The sequence below is a fragment of the Brassica napus genome, chromosome C8 (assembly GCF_020379485.1).
Source record: "Brassica napus cultivar Da-Ae chromosome C8, Da-Ae, whole genome shotgun sequence".
NCBI lineage: Eukaryota > Viridiplantae > Streptophyta > Magnoliopsida > Brassicales > Brassicaceae > Brassica > Brassica napus.
The window spans coordinates 47,544,374-47,566,350 of NC_063451.1; the positions used below are offsets into that span (position 1 = coordinate 47,544,374).

The 21,977-nt window shown below is 37.2% G+C and overlaps 3 protein-coding genes and 1 long non-coding RNA gene across 5 annotated transcripts; all 4 read right to left on the reverse strand.

Moving 5' to 3' along the window:
* Positions 1-41: 41 nt before the first annotated feature.
* Positions 42-2,800, reverse strand: LOC106411683 (AP-1 complex subunit mu-2-like). Its single transcript, XM_013852491.3, has 11 exons — positions 2,476-2,800; positions 2,126-2,272; positions 1,975-2,037; positions 1,694-1,870; positions 1,496-1,599; positions 1,300-1,407; positions 1,110-1,206; positions 911-1,008; positions 691-832; positions 477-599; positions 42-390 (listed from the first exon to the last, which is right to left on the reverse strand). The coding sequence occupies exons 1-11, from the start codon at positions 2,602-2,604 to the stop codon at positions 292-294; spliced, it is 1,287 nt and encodes a 428-aa protein (XP_013707945.1). The 5' UTR covers positions 2,605-2,800; the 3' UTR covers positions 42-291.
* A 169-nt stretch (positions 2,801-2,969) lies between these two features.
* On the reverse strand, positions 2,970-4,901 carry LOC106420195. The gene is made up of 3 exons (XM_048765383.1): positions 4,113-4,901; positions 3,796-3,983; positions 2,970-3,724 (listed from the first exon to the last, which is right to left on the reverse strand). Exons 1-3 carry the CDS (start codon positions 4,810-4,812, stop codon positions 3,251-3,253), a joined length of 1,362 nt encoding a protein of 453 aa, XP_048621340.1. The 5' UTR covers positions 4,813-4,901; the 3' UTR covers positions 2,970-3,250.
* Positions 4,902-5,736: 835 nt separating this feature from the next.
* Positions 5,737-7,928, reverse strand: LOC106412284 (protein POOR HOMOLOGOUS SYNAPSIS 1). 2 transcript variants are annotated; one of them, XM_013853200.2, is made up of 8 exons: positions 7,578-7,926; positions 7,278-7,394; positions 7,062-7,127; positions 6,842-6,945; positions 6,370-6,737; positions 6,217-6,269; positions 6,072-6,099; positions 5,737-5,948 (listed from the first exon to the last, which is right to left on the reverse strand). In XM_013853200.2, exons 1-8 carry the CDS (start codon positions 7,845-7,847, stop codon positions 5,890-5,892), a joined length of 1,065 nt encoding a protein of 354 aa, XP_013708654.1. In that variant the 5' UTR covers positions 7,848-7,926; the 3' UTR covers positions 5,737-5,889. The 2 variants fall into 2 exon arrangements, with proteins under 2 accessions (XP_013708654.1, XP_013708653.1); XM_013853199.3 differs by having other exon boundaries at positions 7,062-7,394; positions 7,578-7,928.
* A 9,720-nt stretch (positions 7,929-17,648) lies between these two features.
* Positions 17,649-20,536, reverse strand: LOC125591335. Its single transcript, XR_007327291.1, has 3 exons — positions 19,291-20,536; positions 19,050-19,196; positions 17,649-18,936 (listed from the first exon to the last, which is right to left on the reverse strand). It is a non-coding gene; the product is annotated as an uncharacterized LOC125591335 (long non-coding RNA).
* Between the last annotated feature and the right edge of the window lie 1,441 nt (positions 20,537-21,977).

Sequence of the window (21,977 nt, forward strand, 5' to 3'; positions counted from 1 at the left end):
TTCCTCAAAAAGAAAGCAAGAACTGTCAGAAGACTAAAAGATCAAACAAAATTGCTTGTTTAACAATTTTAACCAAAATAATTGTCATAAAAAAGCTTACAGGAAAAATAAAGAGAGAGACACCATGAAAACAATTCACAAGAAATATGGATCCCAAAACAACATTTCACCGTAATTTTCATCAGCTAAATTTTTCAAATCTTTTTTTTCCTTTTCTTTGATCTTCCTCTGGTTTCTTTTCTTGACAAATGGCGTAAATAAAAAAAAAAAAAAAACAACACAGATCTCATGTTACATGAGTCTGAGTTCGTACTCACCAGCCATGGTTATATATCTCACCCACGGAAGAGCTTGGTACCCACTCTTCTCAATGATCTTCAGGTATCGAACCTGCATTAACACACGCATTAGGATTCTTCAATTTCAAGGTTTCAGATAACGAGTACAGAAACAGAAAATTCCCAAGATATACTAACCTGTATTCCTGAAACAGTGAAGTAAGGGATCTCAAATTTGACACGGATAGGAGCTTTTCTCTCAGGCGTTGCTTCCTCTGCGGTTACACTTGGAAGATGGAACTCTGCTCTCAACATATACTCCTACATTGTTTCAAAACTTAAAGTCAAGACACTCAACATTATATGGTCAGTTCTTACGTTTAAAAACTATTTAAAAGTTATAAGCACTTACCTTGTTCCCAGGGAAAGATTTGATTTTCCAAACCAGAGCATCTTTTTCGGGAGCATATGCGGCAGACCCTAGAGATGTTCTTACGGTGGGGTTGGATGCATCAGTTGGTACAGGCAACTCGATCTCAACATTCGTTGCAGTGCTGTAGAAAATTAACGTTTTATCACTTTATGGTAAAAACATAGATATCAAGCAAAGTCAGACAAGGATTAGTAGTTACCTTCTTTCCTTGAACTGGCTTCTAGCTTTAACTAGCATCTCAACACGACTTCTGGAATGCCTCTCTATCTGAGCTTCGACCCATATAAGAGGCTTGACCTGAACAAGTATAATGTAAAAAAGAAAGAAAATTTCATGAGATTTTTAATTTGTTGAAGAAGGAAGAAAAAGCCATCCATGCAATATTCCACATTTCAAACCTGGGTACTGAGTCTATATGTCATTAAATCAAAAGCCCCATCAGGTGGTATGAAAGATATCGTCCTATCGTTCTCAAAACGTGCCAATCGAACACACCTGCATTTTGAAGAAAGACACGTAGAACTCAAAACAGTGGTCCGGATAAGTGACTGTCAGAGATTGTTTGGAGTTAGCAAGTGGAAAGCGTACTGATGAAACTTGATGTCCTCCAAATCAATTGCTTTTCCTTTTGTTGCTCGCCCCTGTGCTTCCAGTAGTACTCTATCATTCAGACCTAGCTTACACTCTGGCATTCCACTGTAATAACCATGGATTAAGAAGCAGAGAGTCAAAGAGAAGTGAATTTTTATCTAACATGATTTGGTTGATACAGTAGAAAACGCACCTCAAATATGTTCGCATCTTCAATGCTCCAACGACATCAGACCTCACAATTTGCCCATTACTGTTCACAAGGATATTTACACTCTCTATTACGTCCAAGAAAACCTAGAAACCAAAAAACACCAGTCTGTAAAACATTTGGAAACCTAAACAAAATACAAAAAACAAAATGTTCCCTGCTTGTAAACTAAGCACCTACTTCGTTTTTCTTAAACTGTAACCCCTCACTCCTCCATGAAACAGCATTAGTGACAGCCATAGGAGGTCTCTGTGTAACCTCCATTCTATAAGCATCAGTCTTGATGAACTCACTAAGGATCCTTGCTTCGGTATACTGAGGGTAACCAAAGTCCATCATCTCGTCAAGTAACTCATACTGCCACCAACACAAGCCACAACTTCAGCATCTAATATTTGTTTGCCTCATGTGAATTCATCAAGAGAGTATTACTAGAGTAGAAGGGAGAAGCAGTGACATACCACAACCACAAAGTTATCCCTCAGTGATTCTTCCTCCAACTCCTCAAAGTAATGCTTGAAGACCTAATAAACACGCAAATGATCAGTTATCAATTCGAAACAGTTAAGTGTTCTTTTTTGCAAAAAAAATTGAATATCAAGGGAAGCTTACGTCGACGACGCGATGCAAGAAGGAGATAAGACTCGCAGCGTTACAGTTCTGCCTGGAGGCTATCATGAGGTAAATGTTACTATGCTGTACAAACATGTAGGTCACACCATTATCGTAAGCCACCGGATCATTAGACTGTGAATCGCCCTGAAAGATTAGCGCCAATAACATTAACAAAACCATCAAGGAGAATCGCAATTGTATTAACACTGATCAAACTCTAATCTAATTCGTTCCAAATGTTTATTCACGAGAAAATCTCATGAGGAACATCTAGAAATCAAATATGTGAATACAAATCCACCAAATCGCACATCTAGAAAATCAAACATTGGGAAGAGTAGAGAAACCTCTTTCTCGATGAGTTTGGTGAAGAAACGCTCGGCTTGAGCGGCGGTGACGTCGCCACGGTAATCGCGCCACACGAGGACGCGGCCCTTGATATCGAGCAGAAACAGCGCGGAGGCCGCCCCTGCCATGGTTTTCTCCAGGGATTGCGATATCAGATCCGATCAAACAGAAGAAGTTAATCCACGAGATCTAACGAATTTTACGCTTCGCCGGAGAAGAAGGAGCAAACGTCAGAGAGAAGAATGAGCTGAGATCATCCGTTAGCAGCTCGATAAAAGGCTTTTTATTCACGATCTGACGATTTCATAATAGCTAGAGAGAGAGAGAGACGACGACACACAACATTAAAATAAAGTAATAAACTGATTAATTTACTCCATCGAAACGGCGTCGTGTTTAGCAGAGTTGGTAAAGTATTTTATCTTCTTTGATCATCAATAGTTTAATTCCGCATTCTAACTTCTGCAAATTGATCTTTGACATGTAATCAAGATACTAAAGACATTTCACATAGTATATATATCACAGCTTCCAATATTTCCTTACATTGGCGATATAAGAGAACAAATACAAATGCAATTGAAGTGGCTGAATAAATCTTCTGTACATGTTTCAAAACCTTTTTTTTTTTTCCTTTTGACAAACAATCAAACTCACACCCAAAAACTCATGCTTTGACTCGGCACAAATCCTTTTATATTCAGTTCCATTGATTTGATCTTGAGGTAAGATAAAAACAACAAGCCAGTTTCGTTACTACCTGAGATGTATGTTTCATGTTCCTTTTTGGGAGGTAGTCTTAGACTTGAGTGCTAAGCTACTTATATCATCGTCTCCTTCCAGATCACTGAAAGAAACATCATCCTCATTCCCTGTGAACATTGGAGCCCAATCATGAGCATCGTCTTCCTCTTCTGGCCAATCATCATCATCATCTTCATCATCGGCATTGGGTGCCGCGCTTAGGCTTGCACTCTTTTGGATTGGTTTTTCCTCGATAACAGCTTTATCAATGAACTCCGCATTTTCAGAACCAGACCCGCGATCTGCCGTTTCGAAATCGCGATACATGATTGAAGGAGGTTCAAAGGCATATATTCGTGGAGACAAAAACTCAGGAGGAGCATGGTTGTAGTAACTCGAAGTTGATGGTGTAATCTCCTCCTTAAGAATATCTCCATACCCTGTTTTGGGGGAACTGTTTTGATTCTGAAGCTCTTTCATCCACAATGCTCTTGCTTCCATCACCTGTAAACAAAACAGAAAAAGAGTTATATTGAGTGCCAACAACAACAATCATGATCGTGTGAGTGGTTAACCTGTGGCGAAGACAAAAGCTGAGCATCGTGTTTATTGAGCCGTGAAAGGAGAAGAACAAAATAGACTTTCCAGAAGTAACCAACAGTCATATGGCACGGACAGAGTTCAATTCTTAATGCAGCTAACCTCGGAGCAAGACGTTCTATAGCTAAAGCATGGCCTCTTTGTGCATCAGACATTTCCAAATCTACAAGAAGAAGACACAACACCATATTGATGTTGACAATACACATATAAGTCAATCCATGAAGACTAAAGGCCAAAAAAACTAAGAATCTTTTTTCAAGTCCAAAATTGAGTAGAGTGTAGGTTATACCATCAAGATCTTCGTCGGGGTCGAGAGGAAAGTCTAACCAAGTTTCAGGATGCATTGCTATGTTCCTCGCAAATGCTAGCACTTCGTCCGTAAGAGCAACCGCATCCATCTCTTCTTCCTCTTCCTCCTCCTCTTCTTCATCCGTTTCCTCTTCTTCTTCCTCCTCCAGATCATCGCGTAAGTCTTCTAACCTTTTATCTTCCATAGTATCCGAGCTCCTAGCTCTAATCTCTGTCTCTCGCGTATCAATTCCGACACACGATTCAGGCCGATCTGAAGAAGACGGCGGTTGATTCAGCCAGGGATCGAAAGACGAAGATTGATCCAGCCTGGGATCGGAAGACGACGAGCGATTCAGCCTGGGATCGGAAGACGACGATTGATTCAATTCGGGATCTGAAAAACGCGATTGGCTCAATCTGGGATTCGACAGATCGGAGGAGGATCTCTCCGGTAACGGGGCGAGAAAGTTAGCGACGCCACGAAATTTACGCGTGAGGGTATGGCTGAGTTCCGACAGGTCGTCTTTCACGCCGCGCGCTTGAGCCTCCTCTTCCGGTGACATCGGAGGCAAACGATCGGCGTTTCTCTCGGGGACGTGTCTCTCCGTTGGAGTTTTGGGGATGTTCTCGTCGTCGTCGTCGTCGGCTTCATCGTCTCCGATGCCATCGTATAAGCTTTCGAGGAAATTCGAAAACATTATGATTGAATTCTCTTTTTCGCTTTTTTGGTCGTATTCATTGACCTATTGATATTTGAATACTACTCGCGTTGAGTCCAAATTAAACATACTGTACATTATTCTTTTATTTTTGCCCCCTGTTCTAAAAATCGGCCGTCTAGGCGTTACGAGTCACTTTTCCGCCCTGATTTATGCCAAATCGGTTTAAAAAATCGGATATCCGATTTTTTCCGCCTAGACCGCCTAAATGACCGTCTAGCCGCCTAAATGACCGCCTAGCCGCCTAATTTTTTTTTTTTTTTTTTTAATTTTTTTTTAGTTTTAATAATATTTTTATTTATTTATTTGATCTAAAATTTTATAAATATCATTTATATTCATAATTTTGATGAAAATTACACTATATTAAATTTATATATTCTATTTGTGTGTTTTATACAATCATAAATATGAAAATGTATTAATGTTATACACAATTAAAGATTAACATGTTTTATAACATAGTAAACCATCTAAAAATTTCGCCCCGCATAATTTCCGATTAATCCCCGATTTTTTCTTTAGGCGCTAGGCCCAATCCGACCGCCCGACTAGCGCCTACCGCGTTCAATAACAGGGTTTTTGCCCAACAAATCCCATACAAATTAAATATTATACAGCTGTAATTTAAGTTTAAATTCTACACTCTGGAACCAGATTACCACAAAAAGAAATTCGATTATTTTTCTCTCGCCATCTGGAACCGGTTTAAGATCCATAAACTTTAACCACATTTTTAAATTTTTTTCTGTTAGACGTTTATTTAAAATGAAATTTCGTATTCATAAAATTAAAGTTATAATATAGTCCTTAACCAGAAATATGGTATTCAAATTTGATAACAAGGAAAATGAAATGAAATTTGATATAACTAAGAAAATTTTTAGGGGTGTGCATTTGATATTCAGAAATGTCAGTGTGTTCTCATTCACAAGTAGAAAGAAAATCAACAATGTTTAAAATGTGTGTAAGATTAAACCATATATGTTGCATGAAACAAAGTACTGGATTTGGAATAGTATATTGAGATGGTGTATATGTGAGACGAGATGAAACTCAGAGAATCCAGTTACCTCCGATTTCTTCCATAATTCTCTCAACTTTCTGCAGCATGTCTGGATAATGAGGAAACAGCTTGTTACATATATAGATTGTAGAGTTTTGAAATCTGAGTGAAGCAAGCTGAAATGTAAATTCTGAAACAGCTTATCTGTGTAAATATTGGAGAGAAAACAAACCTTGAAATGAAGAATCTTCCATGTGCTTCTGTCAAAACAAAAAAGGTTGGAATCCCAAAAACCAAAAGAAATCATTAGAACTGTGTTGCTGTGTAGAAAGAGAGTTTCTTGAAAGAAATAAAAACTCGACTTGTTATGCTATTACGAGTATCTGTGACTTTAGATCAGGATCCTGCTTTACAGTTGCTTGGCCTGCATCTATAGCCGGTTTCATGGGAAGAAAACTTGTTAATAAAATGTATGAAAGAAGCTATATATCTTTAAAGTAGAACAAGCGAAGATCAGTTGTGGAGATTACCTAGAGAGGAGTTGGGGAAGCAACCAGAGAGTAAGGTGGTGAAACTCGGAGGGAGGTTAATGAAAGGATCGTTAGGGATTTGACTAAGGGTGGCGTGTGGTGGGTATAAGGTTTGTCCAGCTTGATAGCCAAGCCTTGGTTGCATTTCAGGGACATAGCTACCAATATGTTTAACCATGGTTGGCTCCTCCACAGTGGCGATTTGTGGTTCATAGAATGTTTGACAAGTTTGATACTCAAGCCTTGGTTGCATTTCAAGAACATAACTTTCAGGAGGTTTAACCATGTTTGGCTCTTCCTCAGTGGCGAATTGTTGTGGGTATAAGGATTGTTGACACTCGAGCCTTGGTAGCATTTCAGGAACATAACTATCAGGAGGTTTAAATATATTAGGCTCTTCCTCAGTGGCTGTCCTTACCATATCTAAAGGCTAAAACACTTGTACAAATTCAACACAGTAATGTGATCTAACCTGGGGATAATCTCATTTCCAGGGTTGTAATCTGACTGGAAACTAGCCTCGGGCCTGGTTTCACGTTCCTGTATCCCAGCTTCCTCAAAGCCACTGAGTTTCTCCTGCAAACAGAACAACAAACACATGAATCATTGGCTATAATTCGAAGAAAAGCAAATGAGATATCATTCTATCAAAATCAACATGTATAAAGCAGCTCTTTGCAGTAATGGCTAACCTTGAGAGCTGCTACAAAGGTCACAGCTGCATCACATGTGGAGAACCTTAAAGCGAACTTTTGAATCTGGAGAAGAAGCTCAACAATCACAGTAAACAATAGGCTTTCAATCACACAGCTGGAGTATCTAACTCGTGAACCATTATCAACAAGCACATTAGACAGTATGTTTATTCCAGAAAATTTCCAAAAGAGAATCGAGTGTAAGGAGGTTGCCTCGTTTTCGGAATCCATGTAGCTAACGAGAATCGCTCGGCTGCCACGAGAAGGGAACCCAGAAACGCACGTCATGTGAGGCCACGAGAAGTTCAGCTTCGAAATGTAGTGTTCTTCCTGTAAAATTACATACCAGGGAAGTCAAATTAGTCCATGAATCTACAATCAAACATGGATAGAGATCCAGATTCACGAAATCTACTAAGCTCAAATCATCGCGAACACCGATCCAGCAGTCGCAACTAACAAATCCGATCAAAAGAGAGAACGACATAGAGAGAGACGGAGATTTCAACTCACGAGGATTTTGCCGGCGAGTTCGACGGAGAGAATCGCATCGGATCCGTTCACTTCGTCCACCAGAGTGAGATACACCTTCGAGAAGGACGTCGACAGCCACGTCCCTATGGGCGACGAGCTCAGCTCCCTCTTTCCGAGAGGAACGAGTCCTGGATACGGAGATGGAGGAGACGGAAACGGAATAAACCGAGCGAAGCTGATTAGCCATCGGGAAGTTTCTGAAGCCTCCGCGTTTCCTCGGTGGACTGATGCAGTTAGGGATCCCGCCATCTTCCTTCCGATATTTCCTCCGATTTGAAATTTTCTTTTTTCACCTTTTTTTCGCCTTCTCTAATGAGTGGAATTTGGAAAACGTAATGTACGAAATAATATATTTCCAGCAGTCTATGGGCTCAGGTTATTAAAATTGGGCCCCAAAAAGCCCGATGCTTATTTCAATTTGTTTCTTATTTGAGTTTATATACAATTTTATACATGAATTTGTTTTTGATTTGTGTTTATATTCAATTTTATACATCTATATGATATTTTATTTTGGAATGGATTAATAAATATTTTAAATATTTTTTCAATTTTTTTCCAAAATATTACATTATTTTTATATCACACTATATTTATATAAATTTTCGACATGGAATGTTTTTTTTTTTACTTTAAAGTCTACATCAGTATCTGATGGCCAAGTACTAGGCTTTTCACCTTCATCCTTTGTTGAAATCCTCCCAACAACTACTGAGTCAGAACAATCTACTCCAGCCACCATCTTTAAAGCAACAGTAATAGCCACTCCTTATAGCAATTCAGCCTTATTTGAAAATGCTCCGCTTAATACAGAACATGCAACTACTCTGGGAGATTTTCCAGTCACATGGAGTGTTTTTTAACGCCTCCACCTGAAGCTTCAGGTGATATTCCACCATCCACTTCTGGAGGTTTGTCTTTTACTCCTCTCACAGATGATTGTATATGTTATTTTAATGAATATGAAATGGCCCAACGATCACGACATGGAAGAGAGTTGAAACCATCTCAGAAGGTTCAAGATATGCAATGTCACACGGTAAGAAGCCGCAAAAGCCGGGGGTGCCGAGGCAGAGGTCGTCACGGAGGCCAAAACTAAAGTTATTTTTAGAAATTGGTGCGTTTGCGGGATACTTATGACTAGTTAACTACCAAATTCATCAGCGGTTAAAAAATAAATTAACAATATTAACATTTTATATAATTATAAAAATATCAGAACATAAAAATATTATAATAAATATAAAATTTATATTTAGAAAGTTATAATTTTAAATTTTTAAAAATTATAAAAATTATTTTATTTTAAAATTTTATAATATTAATTAAAATATAATAGATATATTTTAGTATTTTTATTGAATATTTTTATTTTTGTATTTATATTGTCTTAAAAAAATTATCCTCCCGCAACCGCAAACGCTAGCTGGAACCAGCTTTTGAATTTATGAGGTTTAGAGCGGTTTAGAGCGGTTTGAGAGATTGTTGCAAAACGGCAACAACCGCTACCAACCGCAAAAGCTGCCTTTGCTGGTGGTAGCGGGGAAACCAGTCATACCCTTAGTGAACTAATCCCTCTCTCAATTTCTTCAAATGCTCAGAGATTTGTGCATTATTAAAAAAAATATTTGAAATATTTAAATTTATCAGAGTTATCCGATAAAGTATCCAACAAAATCCAAAATGTGATTTTACTCGAATTATTAAAAATATCCAAAAATGGGAACCATAAACCGAATTGAACTCAAATTTTATCAGGTTCCTAACGTTGCTATCAAACCAAATCAAAATAACCAAACCAAAACTAAACTCGAATTCATAAATAAGCAAACAATTCTTATATTTTTGAACAGAATAAACAAAATCACAACCGAATTGGCAAAAATCGAAAATCAAGAAAATTTTTTGGAACTGAACAGATCTGAACGTCCATAGCTAAACATATTAGTGAATTGGCGGGTTAGTAAAATTTTCAATAAAAAAAGCGCCGGTGAAAATCTAGTTGATAATTAAAAAACATTTTTGAATGTGTTTCGTATGTTACACTACACAATAGAATATTAGATATGGACAAATGGATAATTAAAAACAAATAAACACTAAACATGCATATAAATTATATAAGATAATAAATAGAGCAAAACAAGCTGTACGAGAGAGTGGTGGTATGATGGGTTGTGGATGGGCAAGTTATGTACACATATTTCTCACAGATCGGTAAAAGAGATTCATTGAAGACACAGACATGTTTTTTACCTTTGAAATCAAGCTTGCTGGGATTGATTTCATATTGAGGAACTTCACGAACTGTCTTCGTGTGCATTGGAGGCATCTGAAACATATGTCAACAATAATAGTGCTGTTCGTTTGGTTGCCGCAGCTACCTGCCTCTGCGGCTGCGGCAATCTTCTGAAAAAATTATGTTCGTTTGGTTGACGCTGCGTTAAAATCGATAAAACCCGCGGTCGCGACGTAAGTTATGCGTCTACTTAACCTATTTACAATTTTACCCTTAACCTAATTCATTATTTACAAAGAAAAAACATAATCTATTGACGCAACCGCATCTGATTGACGCAGGTTTCATCTCTTGATCTCCATCTCACTCGATCTCGTGCTTCCTCCATCTCGAGCTCCTTTCATCTCTCGATCTCCATCTCTCTCGATCTCGTGCTTCCTCCATCTCGAGCTCTCTCCCCATCTCGAGCTCTCTCCATTTCAAGCTCTCTCCATTTCGAGCTCTCTCCATCTCGAGCTCTCTCCATTTCAAGCTCTCTCTCTTTCCTGAAGCAAACCCATCTCGAGCTCTCTCTTCTCCGAGCTCTCTCTCTCTCTCGAGCTCTCTCTCTCTCGAGCTCTCTCCATTTCAAGCTCTCTCCATCTCGAGCTCTCTCTTCTCCGAGCTCTTCTCCGAGGTAACTGTCTCTGAATAACTTACCAGATATTGATTTGAGTCTTAGGTTGATGAAGTGATGATAGCTTGTTCATGCTTAGGTTTGTGTAAAGCCGAGCTCTCTCTCTCTCGATCTCGATTATCTCTTCTCCATTGCATCTCGAAGCCCTCTTCTCCATAGCATCTCGAAGCTCTCTTCTCCAAACCCATATCTTCCTTTTCTCGTTGAGGTATAGCTTCGTCTGTCTCTCACTCTCTTGTAAGGTTCATGTCTCTTACAAAAAGCTCATGTCTTAGTTCAGATGTTTGATGGGTTTTGCTATTCAGATGTATTTACGATTCAGATGTTTGATGGGTTTCTTTGGTTTGGTGTTTGCAGGTATATACCAACAGGTGTTCACTCCCATCTCTTCCATCACAGAGGAAGATTACGGTGAGACTCTCTACTCGGTTTCATTACTTCCATCTCTGTGTATTGATTGATGCTGTACGAGTTTGGTCTTAGTTTACTATGCGTATTGATTCTGAAGCTTATGACTACTTTTGATTGGTTGTGAGTTCTGCTTTTAGAGGTGAGAAAAGCTCATGACCATTTTTGGATAATTTGTACATGAGACATGAGATTGGTCTCGTTATATGAACTTGATATGTGTTTTGGCTCTGTCTTGTTTCAATGCATTGTGTCTTGTTTCCATTGTGTCTTGATATATATATATATCATGCGTACTGGTTTGAAAACGACCAAATTGGTTGAACTTGATGTCTTGAACTTGATGGAATCTCTATAGCTTTGTTATGATTGGTCTCTGATGGGTAATCTCTTGTGGTTTGTTGATCTTTGTTTGTTTTGATGTGACGAACTTAAAATGTAAATGTCTGAAGTTGTTTCTATTTGATGCGGTAGTGTTGAGTTTTGACTCTGTGGTCTGTGCTAATTCAGAGATGTCTGATTGTGTCTTCTTTTTTTTACTCTCGTCGTTGAAGCGTTTGACTATTTGCAGAGGCAGTGATCAAGCTGTTGTTCCTCTCCCAGCTCAGACTCTCTCCAAGCTCAGACCCTCTTTAGTGAGGTTTGTTTCTTGAGTCTCTTTACTGATGATGATTTGTTGTCTGTAGTTGGAACGTTTCTTGATAGAGTTTGGTCTCTGTTGTTTACAGGAACAAGAATCTGTTCAGACTACCGTTGCTCTCCAGATCACGTGTATTGTGTCTTATTTCTATTTTTAGTATCAGACATGAGATGGGTCTCGTTGCATTGTGTATATGACATATTGAAGATTTATTCAATACTACAGGTTGATGTCTTGAACATTTATTTACTTGAACTTGTGCCTTGGCTGTTAATGTTGTTGCAACAGATCACTTAAGGGAGTATACTGAAATGTGGATTTTAAAAATTTGGGTTGGAGTTTGAAGAGATTTGGACTAAATCTCATTTATATGGGTAGGATTTAAAAAAGGAAAAAAAAAATTGGGTTGGATTTGAACAGCGGACTCTTGACGATATTCAAAAAAGCTCAAGAGCTTACTAAAAGCAAATATAATAGATCAAAATTGTTTATCAAAAAACCAAATTCATAAACACTTTGCATATATAAATACTTTCGGTTGGTTAGAAAACATTAGTTCTATATGATATTTGAAATATTTGTTTTATTTATTTAAGACTTGATGTATTATTTAGCTTTTGTTAATGATAAAAAATGTTATTAAATTTATTACTAATTAAATATAATATATTGATAAATGTAAATATTACAAATTTCAATCTACATTTTATTTATTTAAAATACAATTTTATAAATCTAAACTACATTTTATTTATTTAAAATACAATTTTATAAATTTAAACTACATTTTATTTATTTAAAATACAATTTTACAAATTCATAAAATTCATAAAATTAAAATATGAACTAAATGAAAATTGCGTCTGCGATAACCAAACAAACATAACTAAATCTATTTCCTGCGGTTGCGGCTATGTCTTGCGTTGAAACGAACAACAAGCTGCGGCTGAATCTGCAAAACGAACAACAACCAAATAACCAAACGAACAGACGCAGCCGCAGAAAACTGAGTAAAAAATCTAATCTCCCATATCCTTGGGATTGACTTGTGTTTGGGACATCTCATTATATTCCGAAGATGGATCAAAGCTGTGAAAAATTGTCGCAAAGGTTTATTGATGAAATAAGAAAATGCCTACTACCACATTGTCATTTACCAAGAACATAAGGCAGAGAAACAATTTCCAGTATCAAAGAAAGCGATATCTTCTCCTAGTAAGCCTACAGTTAACAAGGAAGATTAAGCGAACCTTCCTCCTAACTCTAAGCTCTGTTGGAGTCAATTCAAATTGATATGAACCTTAAGCTAAATTTTCTAGTCCTTTGTCGTGAAAACAAAGGTTCAGATCAAGATCCTTGTGTTGAAAAATTACGTACTACAAAACCCAATCATCTTCCATTTCTCAGAATTAGGCTTATGATATGAATACATAAGAACAAAACTGTTCCAACAGAAGAAGGCGTTTCCTTTCTAGCACAATCGCTAGCTAACCAAAACACTTCGAAGAAAAATCGGTACACCTCATCGTCGAGAGTATGGTCAAGGCCCATGGATGCTCTGATGCTTCAATCATAATCATCATCATCCAAATCCCCGTTAGCACCTTCTTTCCCTTCGAACAGCTTTCGAGCAGTGCTCGAGAGTCCTCTGATGTCTCAGAATCTCGTCGAACACGCAAGATCGATGTGCCTCGTCGAAGTCAGGATCGTCCACTTGATCGATGCAAGAACAGCAATAAAGCTCAGATCTTTCGATGTCAATGGCAAGATCATGTCCTTTATGCGAAAGTACCTGACTAGAACAAGATATCGAACACAGCTGCAGAGTCTCTTGTGATGAACAGAGCAATCACTGCATTTGGGTATCTCTGTTTCTTGAAAATTGATCTTGATTTTTCTATTGTTGAAGCATGTGAACAAGTTCTGGAAGGATTTGTAACCATCTGTACCGCTTCGGCTTCTTTACATCCTCCACCACTCCCATCCCCAAAGCTCTCAAACCCACTCTTAGCTAATCTCTCGACGATTGCTACACACCAAAAGAAACCTATTTATCTCTCATCTGATAACAACTTTACTTTCCCAACCTTCTGGGTTTTGAAGTTGAGATGAAGGACTTGGGTGCACCAATGAAGATTCTAGGGATGGAGATCTTCAGAGATAGGGAGAAGGACTTGTTCTTGTCACAGAAGGCCTACATTAATGAGGCGTTGACAAGGCTCATGATATCTTCAGATAAACCTATCTGTATTTCGTGCACTGCAAATGTTCATCTCACCACGTATATGGTTTAGCCCGTCGGGGCTTCTTGCCCGTTGGGGCATCTGGCCCGTTGGGGCATCTGGCCCGTTGGGGCATCTGGCCCGCTGGGGCATCTGGTCCGCAAGGACATCTGGCCCGTTGGGGCATCTAGTCCGTTGGGACATCCGGCTGATGACGAACGTCTGGCTCTAGTTGAGCATCTGACCGTTAAAAGGCGTCTGGTTCGTCATAGCAACACATCTGGTCCGAAGGGACATCTGAGGCAAAGAGAGCGATGGTACATTTGGCGTGGAAGAACGCATCTGGTACATTTGGCGTTAATAGCGCATCTGGCACTTGAAAGTGCATCTGGTACATCTGGCGCAGAGAAACGCATCTGGTACATCTGGCGCTGATGGCGCATCTGGTACATCTGGCGCAGAGAAACACATATGGTACATCTGGCACTTGAAGGTGCATCTGGTACATCTGTTATTGGGAGGATTCAAGTCAAGGTGGAGATTTGTTGATATGCCTTGAATCTGGATGTTACATCTAGGCGATGGATGTTACATCATCATACCGACTCGGTTGCATCAAGAGCGTTGCATCAAGTTATTATGGATGTTACATCTGATCGTGGGCTTAGGTCCATGAGTCCGTATAGTCTAAGGTTTTAGATGCGAGATGCTACTATATATATCTTGTATTCGAAGTAACCCTAAACTTGCACTTTGTAAGCTCAATATCGCCTCCAATAATAAGATCTCTCTTTGCCCGTAGACGTAGCCCTAAGGTGAACCACGTTAAATATCTGTGTCGTAGTTACATCGATTTTATTCATCTGTTTACGCATCTGTTCCTCTCACGCCCATCACAACATTACGTCTGGATCAAGTGACGCAAATCTAAAGATTTGGGATATCAGAAAGAAAGGATGCATCCAAACGTATAAAGGTCACACTCGTGGCATTAGTACTGTTAAATTTACTCCTGATGGTCGTTGGTTGGTGTCTGGTGGACTTGACAACGTTGTAAAGGTAAGAGAAGCAGTATCTCCAAGTGGAACTTGTGCATTGTTTTCAGTAAATGCTATTGTAGCAATGTACATTTTGTTTTATCCAATAGGTTTGGGATATAACTGCCGGAAATTAAGCTCTTGCATGAGTTTAAGTTTCATGATGGACCTATCCGTTCCCTAGACTCCCACCCTCTTGAGTTTCTCCTAGCCACTGGTGAGTTTTTGTGGTTCATTTTTAGTAGTTAATTGTTTTGATTACGTCTACAAGTTCTGTTTTGAGATCTTCTGATTTCATTTACTACGTCTTTCACTCTTCAGGTTCTGCTGACAGGACTGTGAAGTTCTGAGATTTGGAAACGTTTGAATTGATTGGATCTACTAGACCAGAGGTAACTGAGCTTGTGAAGTTTTGTTCTACTAGATTTGATGTCTATTGACTTATAACATGACTTGTTGTGGAGATAGGGTGTCGTTTGTCTTTCTCTTGAAAGAAGACCTCATACATTGACAAATTTATAATTATATTTGTAACAAGAACAGTCGGCAAATAATCTGACGTAGAACTAATTTATATTTGGATACACTTCGTAATATGTAACAAACCTAATCTTCTTCCTGGCATGTGGTGTCCCTTGTTTCACAGGCTACTGGAGTTCGTTCAATTGCTTTTCATCCAGATGGACAAACCCTTTTCTGTGGATTGGATGATGGCTTGAAGGTTTTTTATTGTCTTTGAGATAAACTAGACAGCTTAGATGTTGATATCACAAGTTCATGGTCATAAATGCCAGGTATATTCATGGGAACCAATGATATGCCGGGATAGTGTTTGGGTTTGGGTCTCAGATATATCGGTATGTCACCTATTGCACTAGTCCATAAGTTCTGTGAAAGATGAATCTTGAACGTTTCTGAAACTGTTTGTGTTGGTTTGCTCCAGAAACTTGAGCCATTGGAGCTCGATCTGAGGATGGGAATGAATGCATAGTGAAAAGATTGAGTGTCTTGGATGACCAGTCGTCTTAGAGAATGGGGAGTACCTCAATGGGGCAGTTCATCCCCAGATTATGAGACAAAAGAGATAAAGAACATATACGTTGACTGTGAATGAAACTGAATGAACATACATTGTCTTGATCACATTTAACCGTTTTTTTTCTTTGATGTCAGTTTCTGTGCCTTTTCTTCTTTTAAAGCTATAGGTGGAAATTTGAAAGGGGCTATTAGAGCGAGAAGCAGAATGCAACAACATGTTTTGGACAAGCAGAGGACAAGTCTTCCAGAACGCATAGTGTTGGATCGCTGGATAGTGAGTGGGGAAGAATATGTTTGAACTAAAAGACATATATCTGGAAGAGCAACGAGACTGTAGCTACCTAATCAACTACTAGGAGATGCTCCCAATCCTCCACAGAGAATCTCTGGTCACATTTTCCAAATGCACATGCTACCATTTTTTTCTTCTTTTCCTGCAAGAGTTTGTCAAGAGTTTTGTGAGTAAATCAGCTTATAATAATAATATATCACAAGTGAACCAAAAAGCATAGAACCCGATCAATGGCTTGATCTTCAGTAGTGGGTTCCACCATGGGTCCATGATAAGTACCAGTGAAGCTGCAACAAGGTTTAGTCCAACACTAGCAGCCTTTAAAGACAATATCATCACCTTAACCTAGCCAAAAGAAAAATAGTTAGTTTACATATCATGTGAACTTGTTATTTAAATGGCACATGGCATAAACATAGGCATAGGCATGAATAGAACAGAAGTTAAACCATCAGTGATAGAAAAGAGGAGAAAAACACCAAAGACCAAAGCCTAGAGTTCACGTGAATAGAGAGGATCAGAAAAACACTAACTTTAAACTTAATAAATCTTTCTATGCTTTTTTTAAACCAAGATCTATGTCTAAGTAGGATAATTACCTTAGGGAGGTTCTTGAACTCTTCAATTGACTTATGTCTTGATTCCATTGACATTTTCCCATCAAATCTTCTATATTGAAAGGAAGATTCTTCGAGACTATCTTCAAGCAGGTCTAGCATCTTTGTACACTGTGTAAAAACCAGAGTCTTTACTCCTTTCTGAACCAAACCATCTGATAGTATCTCTAGAGTAGCCTTAAGCTTGGAGGAACCATATGGAAGATTCCTAGCAATTTCAGCTGAGGAGGATGTACATAGGAGACCGGAGGATACGAGAAGAGGGTGATTGCAAGCTTGACGAAGACGCATCAGCCTGGCCAAAACTTCTTTAAAATCTTTGTTCACCATTCCAGCTGTTTCCTTTTCCTGATAACACGCATATTTATATTTATATCACATTTATAACAACAAGAGCATACGTTGTATATTTATATCATTAATATCAACAAGAGTATATGCTGAATACTAGTGTCATACCTTATAGAATCCCCTTGTCTCCTTCTCTAAGGCCTTGTAGAAATCAACTTCTTCTTTACTCAACTCCACTTTTCTCAACTCAGTAGACTTGGGAGGTAAAGAGAGGATTGGTTCTCCATCCATTATCGTACCTACACATTATTAGAACACATAAAAAACCTTGATTACACATTTCCATATCAACAAGAAAAGATTACACATTTCAAACCTTGTAGTGTCCACTTGTCTCCTTCTCTAAAACTCCGTAGAAATCGTTTTCTTTAAGTCCACTTTCCTCTACTCAATGGACTTTAGAGGTAAAAGATAATTGGTTCTCCATCAAACATCGTTTCTAATCATTATTACTAGTTAGAACACATAAAAACCTTGATAAACATCTGCACAAATTTTGTTTCATGAAAAGAAGACTGACCTTTGGTTCTTGTTTTCAACAAAGCATGCAGCCATACAATGCAATTGCAATTTTGCTGTCATGATTCTTAATGGTTGATAAGGACTTTGTTTAAAATCCAAGTATCAAATAAATGTAGTACAGAAAATATGTCAATCCAATCATAAGTGACCATGATGCAAAGAGAATACAGATTAATGCCTAATCTAAATGCAATCAGTGTAATAAAGTGATATGATTTAACTAACAAGACTCTAAAACAATGAATTAGCAAACTTTCAAGTAATAGGATAAAGGAAGACTCATGGGTCTAGGAATTTGACTTCAAATGACTAAGATCCAATCTAGATAGGTAAGGTATCAATCAACATATTTCCTTAAGTCTAGACAACAATCCTAAACAAGTTCTTTGTCAAGATAAATTCTCATTTATTCTCATTGATCAAACATCAAATCAAATGTCTTTGGTTTGTGTCATTCAATCAATCATTAAAAACATGTCCATTGACTATCTAAGCTTTCCTAACATCAAATGTCTTTGATTAAGCAAGCAAAGAGCAAAGTTGAGTTGGCTCAGACATTTCATCGAACACCTTCCGAGTGTGAAATGTCTAGAGTTCTAGTTTAGAGTGGCCAACAATAAACTAGCATTAAGATCACTCAACAAACAAGAAAATAGATTAATCTAACTCTAAACACTATAGATCTTCACTTATTCATTCTAATCATCCTAACTCATGAATACAAAGATAACTACTCACTCATTATCATGATAGACATTAAATCATTGGTTGATTTAAGACTAAACATATGATCAAAGTAATCAAACAAATACAAATGATATAGATCAAGATTAGATCTTTCACCCAAAAGTGGTTTTTGATTTGATAGATAACAAGATAACTCCTAAAATTAGGTCTAAAATGTATTTATATTAGCTTAAACTCGAACCGGGTCAACCCGACAAACCCGGGTTTGACCCGAGAATAAATCAACAAAAGTCTCGCCGCGGTATGCCAAGGCCGCTGGGGGTCTGCAGCAGATTGTTGCTCGTCTAAAGACCGCTGTGTCACAGGCCTCTGGCATACTTTGGCCATTCTTAGGTGTTTTCTGAGGAACACGTCGGTTGCATCATACAGCTGCCAGTAGACCGCTGCCATACTTAGGCTCGAGTTGTCTCATGATTTGTTAGCAGCGGCTTGTTAAACGGATAATGGGTCCTCTGTCTTGCTTTGCAGTAACTTGTCCTCCCTTTTGAACTTCTTCAATGATTTTACCTCCACTCATCAGAGGCTTTTCATCCCACACGTTATCAAGACCTGTGATATTAAGCAAGAAACACAGTTATGTTAACACATTCTAACACTTTTTCTTCCTTGTCTCACAATTTTCCATCTTCAGTGCTATATATCACTTATCAAAATACACTTACTTAGTTCACTGATGGCGTCCTGGATTGTTAGATAAATTTCTCGTTTCTTGTCAAGATCAAGCTTCGTGCCATCATCATCCGTATACAGTAGTAATTATATTAACAAGGCAACACGCCAGAGACCTTTGATATCTCTAAGAAGAGACCCTGGATAGTTACAGAGTTGCAGATATAAAAATAGTGATTTGTTTGACTATAGCCTCTGAGTTAGTGCAATATTATAGAGGCTATTGTGGATTACCTGTGAGTACTTTTATTTTCGATGTTGCAGGGATCTCTGGATCATTAGGGAGATGGATTCACACAGCTCAAGGATCTCACTATCCCAATCAAGTTTCTCCAGTTGTAATGGATTCTTCAGCTGAAGAGGAAGAATCAAGGACATGAATCTCTCCGCGGCAAGGTGTATATTGATAATCTGAAGGAAGCAGATGGATTTTATTACCATAATAGTGTTGCAATTGGATATTAAGACACTGAAAATTAATAAACAAAGCTCACTGTTTCAGCGTCCTTAAACTTTCGCTTCATAGAGTTCTTCAAGATGTAGTTAACAACAGAAACCTGGGAAGGTTCATGTTTCGTTTGCTTAGAGAATCAAACTCAATATTTTAGTTAAAGCTCATCATACTTATTGAACGATAAGTACCAATTTTCCTTTGTTATCCTTGTAAACTGTTTTCCTAAACCGTAGAAGAGAACAGCATAAAGAGCAAGCCTTCTTTCTTCATCCTACAAAAAAAATTGACACCAGTAAAGATCTAACTGAAATAAACAAAACAAGCTAATAACTCACACCGAAGATAACGAGCCCAGGTGTTTGAATTAGGTTCAATATAGCTTCCATGTAGACTCGGCAGAGACTAAAGAAGCAATGCATGTAATGAAAAAATAAGACTAGTTGTGTCAAAGAACCAGATTTGTTAAGTTCTGAATGTATAAATGATTTTATATATTTTAATCAATTGGTTAAAATCATTTAAATGCATCTTGAATCTATCTGCTTAATTAATATTCAGTACCTAATATTATTGACAAAAAAGGTATTCGTACCTAATATTGTTGACAAAAATAGTATAACGAATACCTTTTTTGTCAATATATAACGAATACCAAACTAGTCACATTTTATTTTGCATATCCCACATTTATTTATAACTCATAAGAATTACGCAAAATGATCCCTTATATATTAAAGGAGAAACATTGTAATAAATGAATTCACAATAAACTGGACACATGTCACGTGTAGAAGCATTGTAATAAATGTGTTCACACTAAAATGAATACATGTCACATGTAGAGAGCTTCGCAGCCAAACTCTACATAAATATGTTATACTTTACGTTTTTTTAATATAAAACTCACATGAATGGTTATTCTTTACGTTATTTTTACTGTTTACGAATAGAGCTGGACAAATTATTCATAAATTTTGATTCGATTCGTTATTCGTTTTGATTTGAACCGAAAACCGGATATCCGTTATTCTACGAAGCAAATCAAATACTAAAATGCAATATCCGTAAAAAAAAGTAAATCACAAATATCAATATTTATAGGAACGGATATCCAATTTGATCCGTTATATGCACATATATATACATATATTTAAAGAATTATATATAAGTTATATATTATAGTTTATATAAATTTTACAATATTTTTTTTTAAAATAATTTCATTTTAATAATTTTATTTTTCATGTATTATTTTGAAAAAAAATGTTATTTAATATTAATTAACAATATATTTAAATATCTATCAACCATCTTCATATACTTTTACATACACATACATGTGCACATTGAAGTGAACACCTTATAACTAAGTATTTACCACAATTGAAATATCTAATTTTTTTGGAAGTTAAAATATTATTTTTCTTAATGCTTTTTTCACTATCAACCAAATTGTAGTAAAATGATTTGTCTTAATAATTTTTTTTTAACTATTATCCGTTTAGAAACTATAATATGAAACCATTGGTTCGACACCACGACTATCTAAGATTCATAACATGAAAACAAACAAATAATAGCAATTTTTGATTATCACATGAAAGAAAAAACCAAAAACATCAAATATTTTAACCGAACAAACCAAATAAATATTGATTTAAAATGATAGTTATATTTTAGGAGATTAAAAAACCAAAAACCAACCTAAAACTGAACCGATATCAAAATTAAACAGATTAATGTATTCTTATTAAAAAATAACGAAACTAATAATCACATTCCGCGAAAGACGCAAGTTATTATCTAGTTAGTTAGTAATCCCCAATTCGCCATTCATGTTGTGGATGTAAGAGATGATTTATCGGATAAATGATTTGATTGTTTCTAACGCGAAATAATATCAATAGTTTTATTACAGTTGCTTAAAACAATATTTCAAAGCAATTCTTAGGTGCTTATAATAAGCACTGAAATCAATTAAGAAAATATGATTATAAGATTATTAGTTTTTTTTTTTCTCGGCCGTAATTTTTATTAATCAGCATCTGTTATTACAATGAGTTTAAGATAAGATGGACAAGAATGAGAAATATTAGAAGGCTCAGTAGAGGTTAAAGCTGCTTTGGCTAAGACATCAGCGCATCGATTTCCATCTCTTTTTTGGTGAGTAAATTTGATCTCAGCAAAACAACTTTTCCAAGCATTAATCGTATGAGAAATGGACTGAAGTTTAATGTTGATATCTTCCGAACTTATGAGCTGCAAAACGCCAAGGTTGTTTCCTTCGAATATGACACGCTGATATCCTAAACCCCAACAAAACATTGTATAGCCCATAATAAGGAAGAACATTCTGCTTCTTGAACTGTTGTTCGACCCTCAAAAACACCATTACCACTTTTAGGAAAGTCCCTGCATGATTCCGTATAATCCATCCTAGACCAGAAGGAACATTACCTTCTCGATG